Source organism: Echinops telfairi, unplaced genomic scaffold (genome assembly GCF_000313985.2).
Source record: "Echinops telfairi isolate 266 unplaced genomic scaffold, ASM31398v2 ScPeMD7_10;HRSCAF=50, whole genome shotgun sequence".
In the NCBI taxonomy this organism is placed as follows: domain Eukaryota; kingdom Metazoa; phylum Chordata; class Mammalia; order Afrosoricida; family Tenrecidae; genus Echinops; species Echinops telfairi.
Window position 1 is genome coordinate 4,973,311 of NW_022103907.1, and position 19,743 is coordinate 4,993,053.

A 19,743-nucleotide genomic window follows, 5' to 3' on the forward strand; every position below is an offset into this window, starting at 1 on the left:
AGAGCAGCCACTGATCCATGGTCTTCCTACCAGTCCCCAGTGGGGCCTGGGAGGTCTTGTCCCACAGTCTGTACCTGTCAAGCCTGCCCCAGGAGAGTACGTCCAAAGCTCCTGGTGGCGGCCTCACCCTCTTCCGCCTCACCCTCTCCAACTTTCTGAACTGATCGGCTGGAAACTAATAAAGCAAGGAGACCCAGCAGGCTACGATGTCCATGACTGGGTCTGCCTCCACCCTTAAAAAAAAAAAAGTGCAGTGTGCATAGGAATTTGTTCATAGTTTTTTGTTTGTTTGTTTTTAAACTATAGTCCGGCACTCCAACGGTCTGAAGGACAGTGAACTGGCCCCCTGTTTAAAAAGCTTGAGGGGAAAAATAAATAAATAAATGAATAAAAGTAAAAAGCTTGAGGACCCCTGCACTAGACCATCCATGAGAGAGATATAAGGCTTTCTGATTCTATAAGCCTTAGAAAATCTAAAAGGGCAGTTCTACCGTTTGTCCCATAGGGTAACTAATGAGATAAACACATATTTTGGAAAAGCTCAAATCAATTACTTATAACTTGTTAATTCTATCTCCTAAATATGTCTTACTACTCTGTATTTACTACTCAGTTTGATAACTAAAACCATAAGTTCCATTAATTCAGGGAACATGGCTATTTTTCAGATTTTTCCCTTTTGATGTTTTCAATATTTTACACAGTAAAGACCCATACTGAACACATTTGCTATAAGAAGAAAATAAATGATGGGAGAATCTAATATTTTCTGAGCCAATGAAGAACTAAATCTCAGAAAAGGAAATGTACAATCAGGAATCAAAAGAATTAAATTATACATAGAAATAACAACATTAAGGCAAACAAGTCAGTAAATTAAAATCCAATTAAAACTCTACAAATAAAAATTATTAAGGGATAATTATATTTAATGAACATGATCAACTCAAATGTGAGAAAATACCAATTTTCTATTCATTCCTATTGGTTTTAAGTAGGATATACAATATGATATATTCTACTTTTCCATTCATATCCAGATTCCTTACTAAAATGTTTTACTTTATTCTAAATAATCTTTTCTACAAACAAATGCTAAGTCGGGAAGGGTTTCAGTCACTTAAAGATATCTCTGGGATCAGTGGGCGGCTGCAGACAAGTTCTCATGGTAATAAACTTGTCTTCGTCTTTTTAGGAAACCATAAAAAAAAAAAAATCAAACAGTGGCTTCCGATGGGCTATGTTGGACCTAGTTCAATTCAAGAAACAGAAGTAGACTCAGATGGTGCTAGGGGCAGTTTTTGAGGTCCCAAAGAGATACTCTTGAAAGAGTTTCTCAAAAGATACAGGCGGTCACAAAGGCTTATTATAAAGTTGTCGTTCTTGTGAATAAGGGCAGAAAAGTTGCTCTGAGGTAAGACTTCTACAGCTGACAATGCAGCTGCTATGCCTGGAGCAAACAGGGCTGTGCTTCCAGAATCCTGCTGGGAAATTTTACCCCGCCCGCCCTACAGCATCAGACCCTTCCCTTTCAGATTTCCTCTTGTCCCCCAACTCAGATTTTTAAAATGTGACTTGCTTCTCTTCAAGATGCCAACACTGCCGCGTTGACATGGTTTAATTTGTAGCACACCAAATTGTTTGGAGGTTTAGAGGGATGGGCATACAACCTTCAGCCGGGTATAGACCTAGAAGAAGGATATACTTAGAAGCAATAGCTTCACATTTTGATATTTTTGCTTGAAGGGGAGCTTGATCATTTTGCAGCAATACTTTTTTACTTGTCATAGTAACACTTCATATATGTTGATAAAGTTGATTTCAACAGATCACAGACTTAAAGGTTGATAGGTTTGAAAAACAACTTAAGAGCTCTAGTGGTAGGATCCTCTCATCTTACAAGATGATGAGCTGAGGACTAGAGAATTGAATGATTTGTCTAAGACGACGAAGCAAGCTAGTGTAGTTAGTATTCAGTTTATGAGCAGAAACTACAATGGTTTGTGTGGTTTCTAAACATAATTCAAACAGGTACCGAGTACCATATTATGGTACTGAATCCAAGCCAAACTCACTACCATCTAGCTGACTCCAATACCCAGCAACCCTCCAGGACAGAGTTGAAATGCCTGTGGATTTCTGAGACGGGGCCATTTGCACAGACGTAGAAAGCCCTTTCTTTCTCTTGTGGGGTGGCTGGTGGATTTGAACTGGTACACTTGTGATTAGCAGCCCAATGCCACCTAGAAAGGGCTTCACCTTTCTACTGCACCAAACTTTATAATAATACACTCACATTTTAAAATTCCAACATCTAAAGGAAAAATTTTTTTCAATCCAAACAGCTAAAAATTAATATGGTATGAACTGTTAGAAAGAACAAGGGGAGATAGTACAGAGAGAGACATTTATAAAAGTACTTTGGTTTTCTTAAGATTTTGAAAGCTGGAAACCAGTGAAATTCAAAGCTGCAGTCTTAATAAGTTTATGAGCAATCAGAAATGAAAATCAAAACAAAAGCACAAGTAGATATATAATGATTCAATTTATATAAGATTGTAAATTTGTGATTGCCAGTATTACAAATTTATGTTTAAATTTATTAATTTCATTAAATATACTCTTTTTAGTAGGTTCTGGAAAAGTTGAATAAAATCAAAAGTAACTCTAAAATGAATAAGTCTTAAAATATGAAAATAAACTGAAATTACTGTATTTTTCATACATAGAATGCACTCCTACATTTGTTTGCCAACTGTGCCCTTCTATCACGACGGTTTGTAAGCACCATTACGCAATAGCAGACCTGGCTAACGCACACATGGAGACAGTGTGTGCATTATGCATTATTTGCATGAAGACATTTCTAAAAATTTCACTAACACAGTACACAAGATTTCAATTAGCTAAATTACAGGCATCCTAGAATTCCTCCAACTTATCAAAATAGGGCTCTAATGCCCTATTTTGAAAAAATTGAAATCAGAAGTTTAAAGTTTTTAGGTTATGTAGACTGCAACTTTATACATTCTTTTCCCCCACAGAACTTAGTTTTTTTCTCTTTTCAGAACTTGGATTTTCACTAAGGTCTAATTCAGGAACTCTCCAGCATTACTCAGAGTAGTCTGTAGTTTACTTTGCTACAAAGATACACTAAGTTAATTAACATGTTGCAAGAAGTTGCAGAACAGCTAAAATACTTATTTTAAGTATCCTATTCTCATGTACCCCTAAAACTAAAATCCCCCCCAAATTGCTTTAAATTCATAACTCATTATGTTTAAATAGTCTCCTTAATAAAAAATAATTAAGATGAAGAAAATTTCTACTAGAAAACAGGAATTCTTATTATAACCAATATAATCATATAGTTACAAATTCTATTATGCACACTTAGTTAAGAGTTGGGGATAAAATTATCAGTCCACTGTGTATATAATTCATCACATTACATCTTGAATCACTAATCTGAAATTAAGAGATAAAGTCTTACAGCATTAAAACCCCACACCTGAAAGACTTACCATTTTATCTAGATGTTCAATGGATCTATAAATCTCCCCCTGGGATTCATCATAGTAACTGTAACGGAACCTTTGACCTTGAAACAAATATCATGTACAAAATAAAATAGGGAAAAATTAGAAGCTAAAAGAAAGCAAGTGCTTACCAAATACTTTCAGTTCTCATAAAAGGCAAAATACTTATGCCTCTGAGAGAATCATTCCCAGGAGCCCTTGTATATAAAATAAAAGGCATGTTTGGGAAGGTAATAAAGAAATGATGTATCACCACAGTGGTTGATGTTTTATGTTAAAAATTGTTTCAAGTTTTAGAACCTTAAAGTCATCAGCAATATATGAGGTTAAGGAAACAAACAATTTATAAAGACAGAAGCATTGTTAAACATACTATATAGGTCTATAATGTAAAGTAAAAAACCCAAAGAATATGTATGATTCAAGAAAATTTGTCTTAAGGAATTTATCTCAGTGTAACAAATCATTGAAAGCTTAACTTTTGCTGCACTGATGGAAAGATTTGATCTATATCACTGAAAGGAAAAAAAAAAGTAGATTGTGTGATTTTTAGGACCTTGATATAAGTCTTTTTTACAAAACCTTCTATTTGAAAATGATCAGTACAACTACCTTATGTTAGGAGCTGGAGGGACAAAAGAATAAATGTAATTGTCCTACCCTGACATAAAATCTTAATATGTTACAAAAACACAGGACATTCAATGTTTAGTTGTTCAATAAAGAACAGAAAGGGTAAGATGAAGGAAGTTTAAAAGAAGACAAATCAAAAGGCTCAGAAGATAAGTCCTGTTCCTTATTATAGTCATAGGAAACCAAAAGTTAAAACATCTCTATAACTAGTTATGGGCTGCTATTGAACTAAGATGGGTTTCAGATGCATCTAAATCTATCTTACAGTAATATCTTCCCCCTCCCCTCTCCGCAGAAGTATTACTTTTATGTTTTCTAATCTCACTTCTAAAGATATTAGAATATATCAAACATGCACACACAATATGCTTCAAGTTCATGGATCCAAATTATTGTTCTCACAAAGTTTTCTGTTAATCTCATTTTAATATATTTTCTTATAAATAATGGGCAATCTAAAATTATAAAGTCCTAATTTTAATTGGGTGCTTCTGAGAAAAAACTATGTATCAGAACTTAACAATTCACTTATTTGTTGATCACCTTTGAAGGTCATTTTTCTAAAATATACCATAGTTTTTTGACTTTCACATTTCAGCTTTTTACACACAATTAATATATATGAGCAAACTTTTTTAAAGTTTGTGGAATATTCTATTATCTTTTAATTCTATTTCCTGTGAATTTTTTTAGACGCCCTCTTTCTTACTTCAAGAACCATTCCTAAACCACTGTCGCCTCTCCCCATTTATGGTGTACCAGAATGAAGCTACAGGGTTATGAGGCTATCTCTGTCTTCTGAATAAAACTTAACCCTTTTTAGGTAAACACTGTAAATTACTGCATGTCCTCATAGCTGAGATGCACTACAATACTTGAACTAAAGAAAACATTGTTAAAGTCAGTAATGGGAAGCCAATCGCTGCCCATACAATAAATGAGTCATTAAATTCCTTTAAATCAGTTGGGTGTAGCACTGTTTTTCCTGAAAGAATATATTGCATATATATATTTATTCCTTTCAAGTAAAGAGAACAATGCAATTCTTCTTTGCCATGGCTTCCACAAGGCTCAAAGTCAATCTAAAATTCTATCACAGCAACCTACTGACTCAAGTTATTGATACTGAATTTCTACTTCTATTTTCAAAGTTCTTTAGCTAACAGCTGCCAAAAGTCTTTTGTGAAATAAATGAACAATTAAATGAATTATTTTAGACAAGAAATTCTGACTCATTGTTACTGTACCAACATTAATATCCTTGGAGGAAATCAAGGTACATATTCCTTTAATCAGTGCTGTTTGGGATTTCTACGAATACACTTATTTTCCTTGCATCTGGAAACAGCTGACAGCCTTAGCCACGTTCAATAAGCCCTGTGATTAGGATATCATTGAACGATCTGAATATTGCTCCTCCCGGGTGCAGAGAAAAGTTCATATGCCCTGTAATGGTATTATCTCCAAGTATAAAAAGCTAATGTTTCAAATGGTTGAAATTCTCAAGACTGCAATAATTGTAAGTGAAAAGAGTCACTATAATTTAAAATGCTATACTGTTCATATGGACCATTTTAAACCTAACTTACGTAAAAACAGCTTCTAAAGAAAAGTCATACATTCAAGCATTTGAACTTTTGAGGCTATGAAATGTGTGAAACACTTACTTTAAAATACTATATCTGACTGTGATTTAATAAGAATGACAAAAAATACAATGAAAAGCAATTTGAACTTGGGCTCAGTATTTTGCTATGCATCTTTTGCTACCCCCTTCATTTAACATTTCACATGTAACAGCATAAGTGATATAAAGAGCTGAACAATGTATCTGGTTAAGATGCTAAATCCAACACACACACACACACACACACACATTTACTTACACACACACATTTACTTACACACACACATTTACTTATAACGGCTCTCAAATTATCTGGTGATAATTTTTGTAATTGTGCAAATTTCTTCAAATTAATTGAACAATTGACTTCTGTCCAATATACATTCAGAAAACAACTATTTTGAAGTAAGTAGTTGTCATCATCCTAAACAGGTACACATGCACACAACTTAGATTAAACACTAGAACTTGAGCTCAAAGACTTATTTCTTATTAAAAAGTAAAACTTTATCTAAGATTGCATTTACTAAGAAGAAAAATGAAAGAACTAGATTAATGAACTAATCATACATACAATTTCAGTAAATATCATCAACTAAAAATTAAATTGTCATGTATCTTATAAACGGAGATCATTTATTTTAATATTTCTAACAGTCAATAACACTTATAAATCTAAACTGTGCACACACACAGCTGCTTTAGTACCTGGGGCACTGGACTGGTGTATATTTATAAGTATGAATAAAGCATATCACATAGTAAGAGAAAATTACTTACCTGAAACTTATCCTTTCAGAAGGTACACTGGGAAAATGGATTCTTTTGAGCCCCTGTTTCAACTCCAAGTATGAGCTTTCTAGCTTTAAGAGCCATTGTCACTGCCCCTAGGGACAGCACAAGCTTTGGAACTCCCCTAGTGAGTATGTCAGTAGTTTCTTCAGGTGCCTTCCCTCAGTTCTTTTCAAACTCAAAAGATGAGAGGAAAAATAACCCAAGAAAAAAATCCTGTAAAGCAGAAACCTTACTCTTTGAGGAAAGGAGGGTAGCTCATTTGTGAATCCATTCCAGAGCACGCTTTCTGAGAAAAAGAAATACAGGTAAGTAATTTTCTCATCTCCAAAGGTGACTGGTGATTAATGAGTGGATTCACAGAGTGTGGAGAATACGCTCCAGGGATGTCTGCTTCACACACAACAATCAACTAATGAGGACAAACGAAACAATGAATGGTACAAGAACCAACACTGCTTTAAGTACCTCCAAAAATATGTATATATATATATATTAAAATGCCTCACATTAGACTATGCACCAAACTGTACAAATAAACAACAAGCTAGAAAAACTCATCTATCAAGCCCTATTATTAATGGGGGCTTCATTATCTTCAATATTAATCACTAAGAAAGATTTTCATGTGTATGCCAAATAAAAATCGTACTGTAAATCACTTGTGATAGCATCTTCAAAAATTTGAGTTAACCACACAACAAACTGTGAGGTCAACTATTAGGCCATTCTACAACTGAACTAAACGGGGCACACAGTCAGTGCTGCTATCACCGTCATAATGGAAATATTACCTAAAGAGTATCACATCAGGGAATCATGCTCGTTCTGGGCTTTTTGTCTTAAACTAGCAAAAGATAAACTATTTTAATATAGTGAATTCAGTATTCAGCACAAAGATTTGAAGAAAAGCACAAAAGGTTGGATAAGATATATATGAGGAATTTGATAAATTGCATTCAAATTGCTATGAATTGTTTAGAAAATAGTAATATGGCAGAGACTAAGACTGCATAAATATTGACTTGTTGATATAAATCTTCAAAGAAATCTAAACAGTTGAAAATATAAATTTTATAAATATAGAGGGGTGAATGCCACTTTTAACGAGTGTCAGTTAGAAACAAGGAATCATGCAAACCTAGAGGAATGAAGGTTTATGGTTGTGATCCAAATTGTCAAGTAGACTGCACGACTATTTAATCTATCCAAACATTGAATTGTATGGCACATTAACTATACATCAAAGAACTACTAAAATAAGTAAAAGTGCTGAGTGTTGTATAGTAAATTTTGTTCAAAGTCGAAAAATTAATATATCTTAAATATTTGTCAAATGAATGTATTGAAATGGATCTCATTAAAAACCACCATAAATGGCAAATCAAGTAAAAGTAGGTAAATACTTTAAAAGAATTAATTTATTTTATTCAGTATCATTTATATTACATTATATTTATATAAATTATGCTATATTATATATTATATTAATGAAAGCTGCCAATAAAACTAAACTTGAGAATAAAAATTTCAGAGTGACTACAAAAAATATATCTGAAGGAAATAAAATAAAACTTTTAAAAGAATGAAATTCTACTGATTACTAATTAGAGACTATTCAAACAGGTCCAAATAAAATTCATTTATATAGAATCATCCAAAAGGACGTGAAACTTTTAATATACAAAACATCAAGACATTACTCAACCATGACAAAAATTTAAAAACTAAGAGAAAATGTCCTTTCTTTTATTCTATTTTCTGCTAGTAGCATAAACAGAGAAGGGTTATTGCAGAAACATCATCCTAGTGGAGCAAACGCAAGCATTTCCTTTTGTGTGTAACACTGATGAAATGGAAGGAAGAAATTGAAACGCACGGTTTCCTTATGAAGGATTCAAATGAAGAGAAAGAAAAAAGTATGCCACAATAGAGCCCAGGCTCGTTTATCTCACCCCAAAGGAAAACTTGATATTTTTAGTTTTAGTATCTTTCCCTTCTATCTCTTTTAAAATCTAAATAAAGTTAAATGAGATATGAAAGCTAAGCATGCTTAAAATACATTTTTAAAATTACTCTTATAGTGGATACTGCTGAGTAAGTAAGGTCAACAAGGTCTTCATCACCAACTTTCTGGCTTTCTTTTTTCATAGAAGTTGGACAAAATATGAAGAAAACCAATGATCATAAGTAAAAAGCTGGCCACTATTAATAACTAATATACTAGCACACAACAAAAACAAAAGAACTCTTGACTGTATATATCTGAGTGCCTGTCAAATATGGCATAATCAATTAAACGTGTTTTTTCTTTAAAAATCAGCCATTAAGAAATGTGGACTGTGTCAAAAGAACCTAACTCAACACACTTTTTCAGGTGTCTACATACTTTAGGGAGCTGAATCCTTCCACTGTATTCATTCAGAACTGACTGCCATGACTAGTTTCGGTATGGTATTTATAAAGGGAGGGGCACTCAGAAAAACACCCAGGTGTTACCTTTATGAGGAAAAAAAAAACACCCTAGATTTTTGGGATGGGAGTAAAGCATTATTCCTAATTTAGAAAAGATGTGCCAATGCTAAAACAGCACAAATCTGAAAAATATAAAACTTAATTTCTAAGATAACAACTCATAGTAAGCCAAGGATTCATACTTCATCTACTCCTCACTTATCAACTATCTCATCCAACATTTATCATTTACAATAGTAAAAATCTAACTGTTTTGCACACTAATGATGTCTGTCTGCCAGGGAGAGATGAGAGTTACACTGGCGAGGATGGCTACAGTTATGAGTCAGCTTAGCTGCTGGGCCAGGGGTCTTTCCAGTGGTTTCGCAGTTATAAATTCAAAGGTTATGTGAGAGTGTAGTCATCCTCAGTTTTTGAGTGACACCAATTTTCACGTAACAATTTGGTCTTTGGAACATAACCAGGTTGATAAGTGAAAAGTGTATGTACTTCAACAAGTATGTAAAATAGAGAATGAATCACACCTTACAAGAATGAGAATTATTATTCTGTTGGTAGTAAAGAGTCAAATAATTTTAAAATAGTATCCATTTGATAAAGGACCCTGGTGATTATGTGAGTTAGGCACTGGGCTATGAAACACAAGGTCAGCAGTTTAAACCCACTCGTCACTCCACGGGAAAAAATGAGGCTGCTGGTTCTGCAAAATATTTACCGTCTCAGAAACTTTATGAAGGATCTCTGACTCTATAGCGGTTGGTTTTGGATGGTATCCATTTGACAATTTCTCATGACTTTCCAATCCCCATATCAAATTGCCCAACAAGAATTAGCACAGTGCCTTACATAATTACAAAGTAAGCACTTAATTGTTAGTGATGATGACACACGCACATAAAAATGGCTATCTGGAAAAATTCTATTATGCAAACCATGCAATAGAAATACTTTTTATTTTTGAGTAATTCTTACACCTGATATTTATCAACTTTTTAAAATGTTAGGTTTTTCTTTATATTATAGAATGGAAATTCTATCTTCTTTTTTTTCTATCTTATTTAAATGCTAAGATTCTTACGATATCAGGAAGAGATCACACAGCCTAACCAATTTTCTAAGAATCGAGGTAGAACAAAACTCCCCTCTCCCCCTGACTGCCCCGCATCATTGTACTTATTTATTATCAAGAACTAGAACTTGCTTGTTTAAGAATTATGGGGAAAAAATCCTCAGTTTGTCAGATAATCTCTCCATAAATGAGGCCTTTAAAAAAGATTTGCAAGAAAAGAATAGTATGTGGGCAGTGACTAATGTTTTAAATGAATTTATATCATAGTTGTATAAGGTGCCAACCTAAAAAGAGAATTTAGACTCTAAAGAACAATATCAGAGAAACTAAGTGTTTAAATCAAGTAATTCATAACAGCCTTAAAATTGAAAAATGGAGCACAACTTTGAGAATTTTCAACCTCAAAAATGCTTTATTACCAAAGCCAATTCACAGTGCTTAAAAAAAAAGGTCATTTTAAAAGTAATAATACACCCTAGGTTAAAATCAACTATTACTAAACTTCAGAATTACAAACAAACAAACTAAGACATCCTTTTAAACACCAAATAACTAGCATTCAAATCTTCATATCCATTTTTAAAGTGTCTATATACTGCACAAACTATCCAACAGAATTAGTGACTAAAGAACCTTGTCAGTTTCTTTGAAATTTGGCAAGAAAGTCCAGCTCTATATATAATCTATCAGTTTCCCAACTTAAAAAACTATTAACATTTTGGACCAAAAAATTCTTGGCGTGAAGGTGGGGAGCTGTTCTGTTCACAATATGATGATCAGTAACATCTGTGGCTTCTCTACCCACTAGATACTAGGGGCACATCCCTTCCCCCAAGTTGTAACGACCCAAAATTCTCTAGATATTGCAAATATCTCCTAGGAGACAAAATATACCCCACTTAGAAATTTTTAAAAATTATACCATTGGGATAAATGGTTCTCTTCAACTGAGACCATATATTTAAGAAAGCCACTCAGTGGGTGGGAAGGAAAAATACCACCCTAACTAAGTTAGATATATCCACTCAACGTTGGTACTCAATGGGTAAGACTTTTAAAAGCCCAAACTCCATATAGCTCATTAAGGTTGGTTCCCTACCTTATAAAACTATAGTCAAAAAAAAATTATACTCTTCTGCTTTGATGTGTTCTCTGTAAACAAAGAAATCATTGATAAAAGAAAGATACTGAAAGAAAAAAAAAGAAAGATACTGGCACTCTTAAACAATGAATAAATGGGTTTTAAAATCAATGGAACTAATATATACGATAGGATAGTACTGGGGAAGCGAGAGTTAAGTATAGCCAAAGAATACAAAAAGGGAAGTATAAGAGAAGTATCCACAAAAGCTTCATTTACTCTGTGACATATTCATTATTACTCTTCAGATTCATAATGATCACAAAAGTCATTGAAGAATGCTCACCCTTTTAAACCACTACCAATGCAGACACCAGTGATAATAACCTATGTGCTACCTTAGGAGGATAGTTCTAAATCGGTGGCAACTGTGGACAAAAACTATGCACGAAGAGGAAAAAGAAAGAAAGAAAATCTAATTACAAAAAGGAAAATGTGGGAAAGGACTGGCATAATACACATGGTCTTCATTTTGAACAAAGAACTTTCGCTTTATTTACCACCAAACCAATTACAGAGAATCTATACTGCATATTCTACCTGGAAAAGGGTTTAGAAGATCTTTAAGCCCACTAACATATCTGCCTAAGTAAGGGTGCCCTCACAGTGTGAATCCAATTATACCAGTCGCCTTTGGAAATGTATTCATAACTCACTATTATAATCTGATCTTTTTTAAATGACCAAAAGACATATATTCACTTTTAATCATTGTTGGTAAACGATTTCCCAAGAAAAGTGATGAAGAATTGAAAATCAGAGCGTAAAATGAAAAAGATTCCTTTAACCACAAGTATACAGGGTCTACAACCATATGTTAAAATCTAGAACTTACCCCAATGGCAGAAATCAGAAGAAACCACAAAGAGATTACTAGGATCCGCTAGATATTTACTGAAGAGTTTTCCGAATTCCTGTTCTTTTGACTCACTCAGAGCTCCAACCAGTACAGGAATAATGGTAAACTCATCCTTATGGCTTAAAGAAAACAGAAAACAAAAACAAAAACTCATTTAATACGCTGAAGAATAAAAATACTGTTCCAAATAGGTAGGCAATAGAAAGTGGAGTGTTTATTAACATTGGTTAAGAATAACATACATAACATAAACTTTCAAACCTAAAAATCATTATATTTGAAGACGATTTTAAAAGTATAGAAAGTACAGAATATCCAAACTGTAGAGGTACACTACTTCCAAAGCTATCTTTCTACCACCTATAATAATACGCTGAAAAATAAAAATAAGGCTGTCAGACCATCAAATCTTCTCGAATCTAACCATCAATCCATGCTATAATTACTCTTTCTGCAACTTTACAGCATTTCACCCTCCCTTAACTATTTAACTAATTGAATCCTATTATAATCCCCATAATTTCTGGCACTGTTCTGTAAATCTTCTGAGAACTACATCTTAAACTTGGCTCCTGTAAAACACACCAACTGTGCTTTTACACCTATCACAATAAACAAGTCTAGGCCAGTCTGCAGGTATAATACAAATTCCTTTGGCATGTAAGACAGACCGAGAATTCAAGGGAGCTAGTGATAATTGCTAGCTACAAGAAAAGAGATGCAGCGTCACAAGTCCCTTTTAAACTTTATAGATTGAAAGACACATGAAAAAGAAACTAAGTGGATTGATAGAGCATAACTATCATGGTCTATAGAAACAACTGGTTATCTAAAAGTCTTAAAAGTTTTTCATTGCAATGAAATTTTACTTACATGTATTCATTATTACTTATAGTCTAAATGAACACCAGCTTTGGAATTTTTAGAAAGATATATCATGTTTGTATGATTTATTCTGAGGCGAAACTTTTTTTAAAAAATCATCATTATAATAAATTACTTTTAATATGATAATCTGAAATTTAACTGAAGTAGGGCAACATAAGGGTTTTTAAAAATACTAAGCTTAAGAACCTCAAAATAAGTATTATCCCAGCTGCATACTGCTAAATTCAGGGCACCCAAGTGCCTCCCCCAAAAAGGCCCCCTTACCCTTGTCAATTGCGAAATAAACAGATCATACAGATCTCCAACCCCTCTGCAATGCAGGGGCTTCCTGGGCAGAATCTGCATCTATGGAGCAAGAAAAGGAGAGGAAGCTGGCAGAGGAAGCTGCCACGGGACATCTCTCCGTGACTCTTACTGGTTTTGCTTAATGACTGCCTGAATGAGATGCACCTTATCAATAAGTAAGAATGAATAGCATTTGGGGGGGCGAATAGAATTTGAACTCCTGGTAAAAATGTTGGAAGACTGTTGTGAACTATTCCAACCTCGAGTACTATCTACATAAATACACTAAGATCGATCATCAAGGACTCTCCAAGTAATTGTGACGTGGTGGGGAGAGGTCAGCAGTTAAGTAGAATGTAAAGCACAAGAAGCAGAAATGGTTACAAGTCCCATCTCTACCACACACAAAGGCTACCTAAGAGTTAACTAAGTTAACGAAGGTCCTAACCTGAGAGTGTACTTTCTTACATGTAAAACAATCATAATTACAATATTTCATAAAATTGTTATGAAGCAAGGAATAACACAGGGGAAAGTGCTTTGTCCTTCGGAAGAATGTTTGACCATGTTAAAGAAACAATATATATTGTGTCAGGAGAGTCACCAAACCCTTCGATTCAACTCAGTTTGAGCTTACAAACTGTTTTTATACAGGCAAATGGCTCAAAATACTTAGAAACTGAAGACCTAATCAAGGTTCATCTATTCAATCCTCTTCATTAATCGTTTCTTCAAAAACAGTCCTTGTTCTCTACCCCACACAGAAAAAGTAGAACCAGGTAAGGGAAAGGACATTTGTCTTTGAAATGTCTATGCTTAGAATCTGAGTTCTGAGGAAGAGAAGTATAAAATCGGCCCCTCCGGCAAAAAACAAAAACAATTATAAACTTTGTAAACAATTTTAGGGTTCTGAAAAGTAACCAAAGACAAAATTCAAAGTGAAAAGAATATATTGGTGGAAAGCAGCTGAAATTCTGGTAAGGACAGTGCCATGTGGTGCCTTGATGCCCCACCTCACGATCCAGACTTGGAAGTTCCATGAAGGGGAGCTGGCAGTGAAAACCAGTGGCTCCACTGCTGATAGGAGTCACCTTGATGCGATAAAGGACAGAAAACCATATCCAGAAGAAAACAGAAAACCTACAGTCGAATAGTTTTATACTAATTCAGGCGAACTGTAACGGGAGGACTAGCTAGAAATTCGAGAGACAGAGGATTCTGGAACTAAAAGCGCTATGGAAGGTCTTCGTAATTCTCCGCAGAGAAAGCTGACTAGGAAAGTGCACACACAGCAGAAGGGACACATAAGGCCCCAAGGTCAGCTAGTAAGGGAGGCTTGAGAAAAGCCAAGCATCTCACACATGTCCTGCTGCTCAGGAATCTGTGCGCACACAGGAAGGCGTACGAGAACCCAAGAGAAAGCAAGAGTCAAAATGGAGAACAGCCTGAACTTGGAATGTGCGTACACACGCTCTCTCTCTACACTGGCAGAGTGAACACTAGCACTTTAATCTAAAAAAAACAAAAAAAACAATGCTGAGGAGACAAAGCAGACAGCTTTCACAGATTAAGATCAAGCAATTGACTTTACAAATATGAATAAAGTCAGAATCCAGATTTGCTGCATTCTAGAAAATATCCAATTTCAAGAAAAAGTGAACAATTCAAAGCAGCAAGAATATATAGCTCATAGTGGAAAAGGTGGTTGGGGGTGGTGCAGAGAGGCAGTAAACACCAGGAAGTATGCTCCAGTGGGACCATATACTGGAGTTAGTAGACAAAGACTTCAAAGCCATTATTCATAGTACATTCAAAGAATTATGGAAGTCTTAAAGGAATTATGTCACTCAAAAAATGAAATATCAAAAAAGAGCTATGAAAAAGAGCCAAATTTTAGAATTGAAATAAATATATAAAAACTTCGCTAGAAAATCTGGAGTGCATATTTGATATTGCTTAGGAATCAATCAGTGAAACTGAAGGACAGAGGAGAGAAAAGGATGAAGAAAAATGAATGAAACATTAGAAACTTAACCAAGCATACATCCAAGCATGCAGGTAATGCGAGTCTCTGACAGAAAAGTGAAACTGAGAAGCAAAGAAATAATGGTTGAAAACTTACCAAATTTGATAAAAAGTTACTTAATTAAACCCTTACCTAATATATCATACAAAAATTAAGTAAAACTTTAAATAAAGACCTAAACATTTTAAGGATGGTGCAGGAAAGGCTGTGTTTTTTTTCCATTGTACATAAATAAGGTTGCTGAGGTAATCAGGGATTATGTCAACACTCCTGCCTGGTGACGAAGTCAAACCTGTCGTTAAAGTGGTAGCTTGATGAGACCTCCCTGGGTAGATGGCCTTTTGTTTTGAGTGAGGGACTCTGGGAATTGCTTCTATCTCTGACATGCTACCCTACTCCTTACAGAGACTTCACTGAGACTCTGTGACTGCCTCCAGGGTTGGCACCATGTGGGCCACCTGACCCTGGGAGCTGTGGGTGCCCGGCCATGCTTCCATTGACCTGTGGATCCACACCACGCTGTACCCACGGGCCTGTGATCTTCCTGCCTCCCATTCATCATTTTGTGTCACTGACATGTGACTACCTGAGTCTGAACAGGGTCTTAGGGATTAGCATTGGACTTATGGGCTTCAGTTGGATTGCTTCTTAATATATATAAAGCCTTCTTACATACACATGAATATCACTGAATTTTTTTCTCTAGTCAAACCAGCTTGACACAAATGCTATGAGTTGAAAACAACTTGAAGATATTTAATAACATAGATAAACCTCAAGACATTATGCTACGTGGAAAAGTACACCTGTAAGAGAATTGCATGATTCCGTTATATAAAATGTCCACACAAAAAAATCTGTAGCCAAAATAAAAGTACGCATATCAGTGATGGCCTGAGGTTCGGAGCAGAAGACAGGATTAACCTCAAAAATACTCACAAGGTTTTTTCTGGGGCTGATGAAAGTAGATTGTGATCATGGCTGCACAAGTCTACAAATTTACCAAGAATCGTTGAGTTTTACTCATTTAATGAACTGTATGTGCATTTAAAGTATGTAAATCATAACTTAATAAAGCTACTGGAAAAACATCCATCTTTGCCTCCTATAAAAGGCTATGAAACTATCCTATCATTCCCTTCCCTCCAATGTTTCAAAACAAAAGTTGTCATGTTTAGAGTTGTCATGCTTAAGAGAGCAAGTTAGTAATATAAAGTTATCCCTTCCTTTTCTATCTTACAGCTTAATTCACATGCTGTAGAAATTTTCTAAACTCAAGTTGTATAATAGATTAATAGTGGAGGCTCTCTCTTTAAAAACAAACAGTAATAGCATCACCATTGTCTCAACAGCACAGAGTATAAAAAACTCAAAACAATAAAACACTAATTCTAAAATATTATCTGATAAGAAAACAATTTAATTGGAAGCAATAAATCTCATTAGTGGTAGGTAAGTAAATAATGTAAAACTACGTCATCTTGGATGAAATATTATACCCAAATAGTTACTTTTTATTCTTCTCTGACATTAATTTTAATCACTCTCCTAAAGAATATAGAAAAATATAGGAAATAAATTTTTACAAATTCTCCAATTTCACAAAGACTCTAGGACCATTCCTGGGTTTATCACACTCTGATGAGAATGAAAGCATAATAAAAACAGGTATGGGGAGCGCAATGGTTTAAATTATGTATCAATTTGACAGGACCATGATTCTCAATAGTATGTTATTATCTTCCATTATATCATCTGATACAAGTGGAGTTTCCTTTGGCATAAGACCTGTATTCAATATATATAGAAGTCCTGGTAAAATCTCTCTTCTGTATCTAACTCCTTATTGCAGTACTGGTTTTGGTTTATACTTTTCTGAGGTAAACCAAAACCTTACTGCCATCGAGCTGACAGGGTTGAGCTGCCTGTGCGTTTCAGAGACTTTAACTGTTCCCAGGAGTAGAAAGTCTCGTCTTTCTCCTGGGGAATAAATGGTGCAGTTTCAATGACTTCCACTTAGCTTTTTGTCCACATGTCAGAGACCCTATAAGGAACTTCAGCATGTTACTGACTATGAAATCTATTCAGACTTAGGACCTAGGGTTTGGGGGCCGGGGACCCTCTGGAAACACTGGGAGAGAGATCTGAACTAAAAGCCCATTAAAAAGTCCATTAAATACTTGAATACTATACACCTCTACTCTGACTGGTGGACTTCAGTGACATTCTGAGTCTCCCAAAATTATTGTCAATTCAGAGCCACTGTCCAGTAATCCCTCAAACATCTGATTATTTTCTTCACCATGGTGAACAGTTACACTTATAAACCAGACCTGTTTAGAGAAGTTGGCAGAAAGGTTAACAATAAAGCTTTCTGACAGTGCTGTGGGATCTCCAGAAGTATTGCAGAGATCTGTACCACAAGTAAAGGCTTGAAAGATGATTCCCATCGCATTCAACTCCCTATTTTCCTGCACAAAAACGCTAGATGAATCCCAAGGACTGGCAGTGTTACTGAAAATATAACAAGATAGTGACTCCAACTGACTCTACTATTCCAGATATAGCTTCATTGCTTGAACAAATTAAAACTTATCCTGGTACCTGGTATACAGACACAGTACCAACAAATGTATTACTTTGGGGGGAGGGGGGAAGAAATGTATTACTTTGATCGGGCTATTCCTTTACCTCCGTACCTGTTCAAATAACAAATGTGTTGTATATAACAATGTATAATAATGATAGGGCTAATTCCTTCTTCTCTGTACCTGTTCACATAACCAACAGAAGCATTTGGCCTTCATCTGACAAGGCCAGCAACACATTCACTGCCCTACCTAAATGGGATATGAGATCTCCAGCACTGTGGTAATTTCATTTACAAGGATTCTGATCAGATTCCCCACTACAATGCTTAATACTAGTCCATTACACCAATAATACTATGCTGACTGGAGGTAGCTCAGAAGGAGTGTTGAGATATAGTCAATGAATATGACCCTTCTAGCCATAATTTCTTATGTCATATAATTTGGGACTCTGTGCCGATGGCTATAACCCCATTTTGGAGGGAGTTCTTTGTTGCAGTAGGGTTAAGTCCTGACCTTAGTAGAGTGTGTGAACCAAGACAAACCCTTTTGTCTTCTAGACAGCATCTTTAAGACTACTTACTTCAGGAGGTGTCCTGAGAGACCATCCTTCATTTTCACTGGGGATATGTTGGCTAAAAGACAAAACCTATAACTCCGCCAGTCACTCCTTGATATATTGGAGATATCTGGGTCACAGAGAGAAATCCCAGGGGAACAGTGAAAGATCTACATGCAAGTTCTCTGTCTGAAGTGGGAGAGACCACTGGGCCCAGATGCACCAAACACTGTGGCACGGAGGATCAGAGGAGCAGCACCGAGACTACAGGGTACTCCAATGGAGGGTGAGACAGAGCGCCAGGTGGACTGGCTTTCTGGATGCTGAACCAAAGATCAAGGGAACAGGTGGCTGCAAGGCTCAGGATCAGAGACTTGGCTGCTGGCTGAGGAGAGGTATTGCCAAAGACTGGATTCTGACTTGTGGAAACTGCAATAAACCCCAATGGGGGGGGGGGGGGGCTATCTAACCTCCTCTGACTTCCCTATTGCCACAAGGCAGAGATCAGAGAAACCTCTGTGGTCCTTTCTTCTTCAACTATTCTGACACCAACCATTCCTCGCGCACACCCCCAAACCTATGCTGGGTTTGATAATTCACTCCAGACTACACAAAACTCACAAGACAAGATTTATAGTTAAGGGGGTTTATTAAGAAAGTTAATTGGTTACCACAAGTCAGGATGAGCAAACAGTTAAGGATGCAGTCATTAGTCTCCAGAGACAGCAGCCAAGTCTCTCTCCAGTCCTTAGTCTCTGTCACATGGTTTCTTGACCTATACCTCCATGGGCCATAGAGGTCAGTCCCTCTGTCTTCTATCCCACAGTTCCATAGCCTCGGGACAGATAAGGATACCTCTGGTCTAGGCAACCTCCAACATTTCACAGAGATCTTATACATGCTTTTCCAAGGGCCTCAGGATTTCTCTTTTCTCCTTGCTTAAAAGAGAGACTCATTCTTTATAGTCAGAAGAATGATCATGAAAACTAGCCAGTCCCTTCTACTGGTGTCACACATGCCTTGTTTGCACAGTTGCATCCAGTTATTTGGTGGGAGTTATAGAGATTTGTGTAGAAGAGCCATATTATGAAACTTCACTCTGCTGCAGTAACAAATGAACTTCCCTAATAAAACCTTTGGGTACTGTTGAGTTCTGTGTGACCAGTGCAATGAATTATGGAACCCAGCACAGAAGTAGAGCATCATGAAAGGAACAGCTAGTGACAGAGTATGTTAAAGGAGGATGGAAGGTGGAGGCT

At 35.7% G+C, this 19,743-nt stretch overlaps 1 protein-coding gene across 1 annotated transcript in view; it reads right to left on the reverse strand.

The window, feature by feature from the left end:
• Positions 1-19,743, reverse strand: part of MEMO1 (mediator of cell motility 1) — a 67,122-nt gene that overhangs the window by 18,301 nt on the left and 29,078 nt on the right. Inside the window, exon 5 of the mRNA XM_030884696.2 lies at positions 3,525-3,601. Within this exon, the coding sequence (XP_030740556.1) occupies positions 3,525-3,601 (77 nt within the window). The remainder of the gene's footprint in view (positions 1-3,524; positions 3,602-19,743) is intronic.